Here is a 10,162-nt window from a genome sequence, read left to right as displayed (position 1 = left end):
ACGATCTATCTCCACGTGCTTTGTCCGGTCATGTTGAACTGGATTGTTGGCGATGCTGATGGCAGACTTGTTATCACAAAACAGCTTAATGGGAGCTGTGAACTTAACCCGGAGCTCATTTAAGATGCCTCGGATCCAAATGATCTCACAAATACCTTGCGCCATAGCTCGGAACTCTGCCTCTGCACTACTTCGAGACACAACAGCTTGCTTCTTACTTCTCCACGTCACAAGATTACCCCAAACAAAGGTACAATAGGCTGAGGTTGATCGCCGGTCATCTGAACACCCGGCATAGTCAGCATCTGTGAACACTTCAATCTGCCTCCCATCATCCTTCTTGAATAAAACTCCTTTTCCCGGACTTCCTTTGAGGTAGTGTAGAATGCGATACACAGCATCTAAATGATTCTTGGATGGATTGTGCATGTGTTGACTTACAAGGCTCACTGCAAATGCAATGTCTGGCCGTGTGTGAGCCAAGTAAATCAATTTCCCAACCAGCCTTTGATACCTTTTCTGGTCTGCCGGATCCTCATCATCATTTGTCGTTGTGAGCTTATGATTTGGATCAATTGGAGTAGAGGTAGGTCTGCAGCCGAGTAGACCTGTTTCCTTGAGTAGATCAAGCACGTACTTTCGTTGTGAGATTGCAATCCCCTATGAGGACCTGGCCACTTCCATACCTAGAAAGTATTTGAGACTTCCTAGGTCTTTCACTTCAAATTGCTGAGCTAGGAATCTTGTCAACTTGCTGCGTTCAGCCTCATCATCACCTGTCATCACAATGTCATCCACATAAACAATCAATATGGCGAGTTTACCATTTAGAGAATGTCTGTAGAACATGGTATGATCACTGTGGGCTTGCGTGTATTGCTGATCCTTCATCGCCTTAGTAAATCTACCAAACCAAGCTCGTGGAGATTGCTTGAGTCCATACAGTGCCTTCTTAAGAAAGCACACTTTCCCATTGGCCGTGTGATCAAATCCCGGAGGTGGCTGCATAAAGACTTCTTCCTCTAGTTCTCCGTTGAGGAAGGCATTCTTGACGTCAAATTGTCGTAGTGGCCAGTCAAGGCAACCGGAGCAAAGGTCTCCTCGTAATCCAGCCCATAGGTTTAAGTGAACCCACGAGCAACCAGCCTTGCTTTGTACCTGTCAATTTCTCCCTCGGCATTAAACTTGATAGTAAATATCCATTTGCAATCAACTGTTCTTTTTCCTGCAGGCAACACAGTCAGTTCCCAAGTCTCATTCTTTTTTAAAGCTCTCATTTCCTCTAAAACAGCCTCTTTCCACTTAGGAATACTTAGAGCTTCATAAATAGAACGAGGTATCTCATCAATCAACAAAATTGTGGTAAAGGCTCTAAAGGCAGGAGACACATTTTTATATGAGACATAATTAGACAAGGGGTACATGGGAAACTTCTCGGCTTGTCTAGTGGTGCAATTTCTGGTTCCTTTTCTAAGGGCAATTGGCTCATCTAGAATTTCAAGTGTACCTATACTCTCGGCTGACTCATCAAGAATGGGTGAATTTGAGATGAAAGAAGAAGAATTACCTTGATCCGTGTTTGGTTCTGATGATGACAGTGCTGGAGTTTCAACTTCACTTTCTGATTGCACTCTTGAGTTAACACGGAAATCAGATATTGGTTCCTCATTTGAATCAGTTCCATTTTCATTATATGATGACATTTCATTTTGATCATTTGGAGCATTTGGGACATTTTGTACACGGCTAGAAATATTAGGCAGATCCAAAATAGGCAGAGAATGATTTAAATCCCAAAAACACTCTTCAATATTATTCTCCCCCTGAAGAGGGATTTTGTCAAAAAAGGTTGGTTTTCAAAAAATTTGACATCCATACTTACAAAGAATTTACCCGAGCTAGGGTCATAACATTTAAAACCTTTTTGAGTTAGTGAAAAACCAAGAAAAATGCATTTAATTGCTCTAGGATCCAATTTTCCTCTAGCATGATCATGAACGTGTACAAAGGCAGTACACCCAAAGATTTTAGGATTTAGATGTGTGAAACATTTGTTCTCCGGAAAAAAAAAATTTAAGTGTAGAAATGGGAGTTTTATAGCTAAGGATTTTGCTTGGCATTCTATTAATTAGATATGTAGCAGTTAACAAAACTTCTCCCCAAAAACGTTTTGGAACATTCATAGAAAACATTATAGCTCGAGTAACTTCAAGTAGATGTCTATTTTTCCTTTCGGCAACTCCATTTTGTTGAGGTGTATAAACACAAGAACTCTGATGGATTTTGCCTTTTTCATTTAAAAACTCACCAAGGATTTTGTTAAAATATTCTCTACCATTATCAGTTCTCAAAATCTGAATACGGCTATCAAATTGAGTTTCAACCATTTTGTAAAAAATTTTGAAAGTGTTTTCAGCCTCAGATTTATCCTTTAAAAGGTATATCCACGTGTTTCTAGTGTGATCATCAATAAAGGTAATGAACCAGCGAGTGTTGGTTAAAGATTTTACACGAGATGGCCCCCAAATATCACTATGAATTAAAGCAAAAGGTTTAGAAGGTGTATATTTCAAAGTAGGAAAATGAGACCTTTTATGTTTTGCCAATTGACAGATTTCACATTGCAAAAAATCAATATTCTTATTATGAAATATAGAGGGAAACAAATGCTTTAAATAACCAAAACTTGGATGTCCCAAACGAAAATGCCACAACATAATGTCATCAGATACGGAAAATAAACTAGAACAAAGAGGTTTCTGAATTTGTTTACTCAAGGTGGTCTCGGATGTGAAGTTGTAGAGCCCTCCATTTTCTTCAGCACTGCCAATCATCTTCCCCGAACTTAGATCCTGAAAATCACAACCAGAAGGAATAAAAGTGAGTTTGCATTGTGAATCAGTTGTCAATTTATGGACGGATAAGAGGTTATAGGCAAGTTTAGGAACATGGAGAACATTAGAAAGAGTAATGGATGGTGATAAAATAATTGAACCTTTCCCAGCGATGGCTGAAAGAGATCCATCTGCAATTTTCACTTTTTCATGACCAGAACAAGGATAATATGTATGGAAAAGATATGATGAGTCAGTCATGTGGTTTGTAGCACCAGAATCTAAAATCCAAGGATTGGAGTTTTCTAAGGTTGTTTTAAGGGCTGCTACATGAATACCTTTTTTAGCTAAGGTTGATGTTGATTGATGAGAGGACCACATCTTAAGCATTTGCTCTAAATCTCCTTTAGTGAAAGAAGACTGATCTTGAGTTGATGAAGAGGCTCTAGGGCTGCTTGGCTGAGACTTGGGTGCCGTGGACTGAGAGGCTTGAAAGGCACCCTTGTTGTTGTTGTTGAAGGGCTGTGGAAGATCATCAGGTTTGCCGTGAAGCTTCCAGCACTTTGCTTTGATGTGCCCTATCTTTTTGCAGTACTCACAAGTTGGAGCATTGTTGTTGTAGCGGCCAGAGGAATTTCTTGGGTTCCGGTTGTTGGTGTTGTTATTGTTGTTGTTGTAATTAGGCTTGGAAGACACCATTGCACTCGTTTTTGAATGTGTTGGTGCAGCCTCATTCTTTCCGGATCCCAGCATGACTTGGCGACGAGTTTCCTCTCTCCGGACTTCCGAAAAAACCTCCCGGGTGCTTGGGAGAGGGTCTCGGCCAAGAATCCTTCCTCTGACTTCATCAAGATCTGCATTCAAGCCAACCAAAAATTTAAAAACTCTTCCTTTCTCCACGAGCTTCTGGTACAAGGCGCTGTCCTTTGGGCAGCTCCACTCGTGGTTGCAATAAAGGTCTTCCTCTTGCCAAAGCATCTTCAGGTCGGTGTAGTACTTTGTCACTGACTTCTCGCCTTGTCTAGCCTTGCTCAATTGAGTTTCTATCTCAAAGAGTGTGCCAGCGTTGCCAAGATCAGAGTACGTCTCTCTAATCGCCGTCCAGATGTCACTTGCTGTAGGAAGAAAAATAAACGTCCTCCCTAGACCTGCATCCATAGAATTAATGAGCCATGACATAATCATGGAATTTTCAGCCTCCCAAACGCCATATTTGGCTGCATCTTCCTTCACGTCTGGTTTGGTTGTGATTCCAGACAAATAGCCAAATTTGCCTCTCCCTTGAACGAAGAGTTTGACTGATTGAGACCACTCCATGAAATTACTCCCATTCAATTTATGGGAAGTGATGGAATGAGAAGAATTGTCAGCTGAGATAATAGGATTAATCCCAGGTTGAGAAGAAGAAGAATTTCCAGTAAAACTGATATTATTGGACTCGGCCATGTTGTATGATCACGAGTACCTATATGTGTTTTAGGGTTTTGTGTAGCTCTGATACCATAAAAGTAAAACAGAGATAAAGAGATGTGCGGAATTGATATTTTCTCATTAGCATCAGACGTGTATTTATACACATTACAAGGAAAGGGAAATAAACAAATAAGGAAACCTAATCCTACTATACAAGGAAACAAATAATCAGCTGTTGACAACTAAGGACAGCTAAGAAAAACGTGTACAGCTAAGGGAATTAATCCCACACACTAATCAGCTCTAACTAACAAGGAGAAAAATAAAGCCCATCTAACAATCAACCTAATGGGCCTTTTAACAATGTTACACGTTAATTAGACTATTCTGGAGAGTATACACGGAATTAACATAATACTTTAACACTGAAGGGTCAACGGCCAAGAGGTGCTCGGTCCGAGATCTCAGATGCGGAAATGACAGTGTCGGCGAGGTCTCTCGCTAAGACGGAGTGGTATCCCATGGAAGGCTTTGCTACTCCCGAGGGCTTCGATTGTTCAGGGATCGATGCTTCGAGATCGCTCATCTACCGAGCATTCATCGGTCTCAGGGAGGCATACGCCATTCCGACGTCCGTGGCGCTTCTCCGTCCCTTGCCGGATGATCGTCGTTTCCATCTAAGACGTGGATTTGCCGCAGTTTCAGTTGCAAGTCTCCATTGCGGGTTACGATTACCGTTTCAGCTCATCGTCCAGCAGCTCCTCGCGCGATTAGGGGTGCATGCCTGCCAGATGAGCTCGGCGTTTTATCGCATGGTGGCGATGTGTCACATGGAGTGGGATTGCTAGACTGAGCGGGCGATGACCGTGAGCGACTTCTGCAATATTGTCTTCCTTGCGCGCCCGGGCAACCCAGTTTCTTCATGGCCCGCGATCGCCGAAACACCAAACTGATCACGGACTCGGAGAAGCATAACAGGAGAGCATGAGTGTGGGTCTCGATCGAGGCCTTTGGAGATGTGCCACTCTGGTTCGGTCCCTTGACCGACTTCTTTGCTGATGCGGGGGCCGTTGACCTCCAGTTTGTGAAAGAGATCCGGGGAATGTCAGAGGCTCGGAAAGCTGGGGAGCGATTTCGCTCTCCCGAGCTAATGGCGTCCACTGGGTGGTTCCCACCTTTCCCTCTTGGCCGTGAAGAGACCGTGTCGTCTCCCTCGAGCAGTGGCCTTCCAGAACTTTGGCGTTTTCTCTTTTTTCAATTTTTGTTATTTTTGTCAGTCAGAGTTTTGACTTTGTTGTTTTTGTAGCTTCCTCAGCTAGGGCGAGGGCTCGCGCGCGCTTGGAGAAATCTTCTCGAGACCCGAAGTCGTTGGCGGCAATTCGTTCCCGGATTACGGCGCGGAACGGCAGGGAGAAGTCCGACGTCGGTCCTTTGGCGGAGAGTGGCCCCCGCGCTTCCTTGAAGCGATCCTCTTCCTCAGCTCTTCCGGACACGTCTTTGGATTCGAAGCGTGACAAATCGATTATCAAGGCGGAGGCTGTAGAGGTCAGAGGGGAATGTTCCCAGGGGCTTGCGCAATCTTCGTTGAAGATGTGGAAGGGCATCGGGCAAGTAGCGATGTGGAATTCTTCCGCAATGGCGTCTCTGACGCACAGAGAAAGTTCCCTCTGTTTTATCCTTTCGCTTTGCTTTGCTAGGATCTTGTTTTTGCTGACTTGTCCTCCTTCCCAGGTGCTTGCACGTGCGACACGAGGCGAGAAGATTCTTCACGACCTCATTCAACGTATGGGACTCGCCCAGGACGAGCTTGCTCAAGCGAAGTCTCAGCTAGCCCGTGCCGAGCGAGGTTTTCACTCAAAGGTAGAGTTTGCGAGTCTCCGCGAAGAACTTCAAGAGGCTCACGGGGAACTGGGAGTCACCCAAGGAAAATGTGATCGCACTTAGTCAGCGGTGGCGAAGATGGCCGAAGAGTTAACGATGGAACGTCAAGCTCTTGAAGTGGCAACTTGATCGACAGAAGTTTTCCGGAGCGAGGTGCGAGACCTTCGACGCTAGTTGGAGTAACGTACAGAAGAAGCTGGCATCCTTCAAAGTCAGCTCTCGATGAGCGAGACTGCCCGTGTCCGGGCAGAGCGTGAGCGCGACTCTTTGGCGGAGGAAGTAGCTCGGCTTACCATGGAGAAGGTTGCGGCGAAATAGCTCACATCTGACCTACAAGACGACTTCGATGTCAGGATCAAGGAAGTAAGGCATGCCGCGGCGGTGGAGTGTCGGGACACTACCGCTACCGAGAATGTTTCTCGAGGGGTCACCTTCCACTTCTTCGACTCTTTGTTCCCACCACTCGATGGGGTTGAGCCCCTCGGTGATGAACTTGCCGAGTGAAAATTTTTTATTTTTCTTTTTCGCGCAAGTGTTTAGTGCATTGCTTTCTTTAGGAGTTTCCTTTCAGCGCACTTGTTTTAGCGCTTACTTTCTAGGATTTTTGTGGCAGTTGCCCTCTTTTTATGAAACATGACTTTCTATTATGAACATGTGTGCTCATTTTTGTCTTATGTTCTTACTCTGAATGGCTATGGCATGTTTCGCATCTTTCGCCAGTGGTTTTGGCGGGTATTTTGCCTTAGCAGGTTTTGGCCTCAAATACGCCAACCGTTTGTATGGTTTGCGTCCTTATAGGCGTTTCAACTATGACTTGGTTACGCCATGTAGGCGTCTTAGGTGTGCCATGTAGGCGTATTAAGTGCGCCATGTAGGCGTCTTAAGTGCGCCATGTAGGCGTCTTAGGTGCGTTGCGAGGGACAACTTGGTTGCGCCATGTAAACATTTTACGTGCGGCATGTAGGCATCTTAGGTGCACCATGTACGCGTCTTAGGTGCATCGCGAGGGACGAATTGGTTACGCCATGTAGGCGTCTTAGGTGCGTCGCGAGGGACAACTTGGTTGCGCCATGTAGGCGTCTTACGGGCGCCATGTAGGCATTTTAAGGGCGCCATGTAGGCGTCTTAGGTGTGCCGCGAGGGACGACTTGGTTGCGCCATATAGGCATCTAACGTGCGCCATGTAGGCGTCTTAAGTGCGCCATGTAGGCGTCTTAGGTGCACCGCGAGGGAAAACTTGGTTGCGCCATGTAGGCGTCTTACGTGCGCCATGTAGGCATCTTAGGTGTGCCATGTAGGCGTCTTAGGTGCGTCGCGAGGGATGACTTGATTGCGCCATGTAGGCGTCTTAGGTCCGCCATGTAGGCGTCTTAGGTGCGCCATGTAGGAGTCTTAAGTACGTCGCGAGGGTCGACTTGGTTGCGCCATCTAGGCATCTTAGGTGCGCCATGTAGGCGTCTTAGGTGCGTCGCGAGGGACGACTTGGTTGCACCATGTAGGCGTCTTACGTGCGCCATGTAGACGTCTTAGGTACGCCATGTAGGTGTCTTAGGTGCGCCGCGAGGGACGACTTGGTTGCGTCATGTACACATCTTATGTGCGCCATGTAAGCGTCTTAAGTGCGCCATGTAGCCGTTTTAGGTGCGCTGCGAGGGACGACTTGGTTGCGTCATGTAGGCGTCTTACGTGCGCCATGTAGGCGTCTTACGTGCGCCATGCAGGCATCTTAGGGTCTTTGTTCCCGTTTATGTTCGGGTTGAGACTTAATTTTTTTTTGGTGGAGCGTGTTTTCTTGAGGATTCCTTACTGTTGCTAGCCCCCCAAGTTTTTTTGGTCACAAGTTTTACTTCTGGTAACCAGAAAACTTTTATAAAGCGGATTTTGAAAGGGAAACTTCGAACTTTATTATGATTGCGAAAAATTAAAAATCCTAAAACATTGGCTCGTAGGCCTTATTGAAAATAGGAAATTAAAGCAATAAAACGGGGGAAATGCTAGCTATTGGTAGTACTGCCTCAAGTGTTCCGCATTCCACGGGTGGCGGATCGGTGTTCCGTCCGTGTGTTCGATGTTGTAGGTCCCGTCATGTATGACTTTGCAGACTCTATACGGTCCTACCCAGTTTGGGCCAAGGACGCCGGCGCCTTGTACTTGGGTAGTCTGAAATACTCGCCTAAGCACGAGGCTCCCGATGGTAAAGGTTCGCCTTTTGATCTTGGAGTTGTAGTATTTTTCGAATTTGCGCTTCTGTGCAACGAGGCGGTTGAGCGCTTCTGAACTCTTTTCGTCGATTAAGTCTAACTCTAGGCGCATGGCCTCGTCGTTGTTTTCTTCGTTGAATGTCTCAACTCGGAACGTGGGGATCTTGGTTTCGACTGGCAACCACGGCTTCGATCCTGTATGCGAGGGAGAATGGCGTCTCATCAGTGGCGTGTCACCCGGTTCTTTGGTAAGCCCGCAGGACAAATGGCAGGTCTTCGGCCCATGCCCTTTTTTTGTCTTTGAGCTTCTTTTTAAGATTGCTCTTAATAGTCTTGTTGACTGCTTCGACCTGGCCGTTGCCCTGTGGATGACGTGGCGAGGAGAACGTCTTACTGATCTTTAGTTGATCGCAGATATCTCTTACTCGCGCGATGTCGAATTGTGTGCCATTGTCGGTCATAATCGAGTCAGGGATGCCGTGCCTACATATGATGCTTTTCCAGATAAAGTTCGTCGTATTTGCTTCGGTTATTCTGGCGAGCGGCTCGGCCTCTACCCACTTGGTGAAATAGTCTATGGCAATTATGGCGTTCTCATATTGTCTTGGCCCTCTAGGGAGTTTGCGAATAATGTCCACGCCCCATTTGCCAATGATGCTGCTCAGTGGGGTCGTCGGCTGTCTCTGGATTTCGAAGAAGCGGTTGCACTTGTCGCAGCGCCTCGCCCATTCACATGCATCTCTTTTCATGGTAGGCCAAAAATAGCCTTGTTTAAGCGCTTTGAGCGCGAGGGAGATTCCAGCGGCGTGGTTCCCACAGATACCCTCATGTATTTCGCGGAGGACCTTGGTCGACTCGACGCTATTGAGGCATCGGAGTAGCGATGTCGAGTAACCGCGCTTGTAGAGTATGTCATCTCGAAGCGTGTACTTGGACGTTAAGACTCTCAACTTCTCTGCTTCTTTGCGGTCTTTGGGAAGTTCCCCTCTTTGCATAAACTCGATAATTGGGTCCATCCAAGTTGGCTGAGACACATCCTCTATAGTCCCGACTTCGTCTCGAGAGATGGATGGCCGTGGAAGAAATTCGATGGGTACGGTTCCCAATCCGTCTTCGTCGATGCTAGATCCGAGGCGAGCAAGTGCATCAGCCTCTGAATTTTGTTCTCTCGAGATTTGGAGAATCTCGATCCAGGAGAAGGCATCGAGTTTGGAGTTTGGCTTTCCCAGGAAAGCGACCATATTAGGCTCCTTGGTAGTGTGATACGAACCTCGGCCGACTAAGCTCCGAGACCCGATACCCCAATAGCACAGCGACAGATCGTCTACAATTTAGGAACGAAGATGGATCGAATGACGCCACGAACGGTTGCGAAAGACCGTCTGATGAGTCGGGTTTGAACGCCACAAGACTAGTCTTGATAAGTTCGATAGAAGTTCATAAGAACTCAAGAGAAGACTCTCATATTTTTTTTTATCAAAATCTGGATGCCTTTCATTCAGCTTGAAACCTCCTTTAAATAGGAAAATACAAAGCAAATTCGGAGTACATTGTTGCCCTAGTTTAAATGGGCCTACAAAACATTATTTAGGCCTGATAACATTAAAATTAAAAGCCTAACTTAATACCTAACACATATGGGCTTCATTAGGCATAACTAAAGCCCAAAAACACTTTAAAAAACTCTAACTTCATCTATTATTTTTAACTACGAAAATAACAAATAAATAGCTCAAACTGCTTAAAATGACGTGAATAAGCTTTCCTTTATTTGCGCCGCCCTTGGCCTCGTGGTTGGGTTTTCTTCTTGCGTCGCTTTTGGCTCTAGCTTTA

General features: G+C 45.8%; 1 protein-coding gene across 1 annotated transcript; it reads right to left on the bottom strand.

The window, feature by feature from the left end:
• Positions 1-1,812: 1,812 nt before the first annotated feature.
• LOC149390290 (uncharacterized) lies at positions 1,813-4,280 on the bottom strand. The gene is made up of 5 exons (XM_089619737.1): positions 3,173-4,280; positions 2,958-3,025; positions 2,109-2,852; positions 1,894-1,999; positions 1,813-1,823 (listed from the first exon to the last, which is right to left on the bottom strand). The coding sequence occupies exons 1-5, from the start codon at positions 4,278-4,280 to the stop codon at positions 1,813-1,815; spliced, it is 2,037 nt and encodes a 678-aa protein (XP_089475863.1).
• Between the last annotated feature and the right edge of the window lie 5,882 nt (positions 4,281-10,162).

This window comes from Urtica dioica, chromosome 7 (genome assembly GCF_054948205.1).
Source record: "Urtica dioica subsp. dioica isolate 48M chromosome 7, U.dioica_male_clone48M_v1_H2, whole genome shotgun sequence".
Classification (NCBI taxonomy): Eukaryota; Viridiplantae; Streptophyta; class Magnoliopsida; order Rosales; family Urticaceae; genus Urtica; species Urtica dioica.
This window is presented reverse-complemented; position numbering and strand designations above follow the sequence as displayed.

What these genes read in the sequence shown, in the direction of transcription:
- LOC149390290 (XM_089619737.1), bottom strand. Translation starts at nt 4,280, where the DNA reads ATGGCCGAGTCCAATAATATCAGTTTTACTGGAAATTCTTCTTCTTCT. An exon ending in CATCCATTACTCTTTCTAAT is followed by an intron (nt 2,853 to 2,957) that starts GTTCTCCATGTT and finishes TGTGATTTTCAG; the next exon opens with GATCTAAGTTCGGGGAAGAT. An exon ending in TTAATAGAATGCCAAGCAAA is followed by an intron (nt 2,000 to 2,108) that starts ATCCTTAGCTAT and finishes GCCTTTGTACAC; the next exon opens with GTTCATGATCATGCTAGAGG.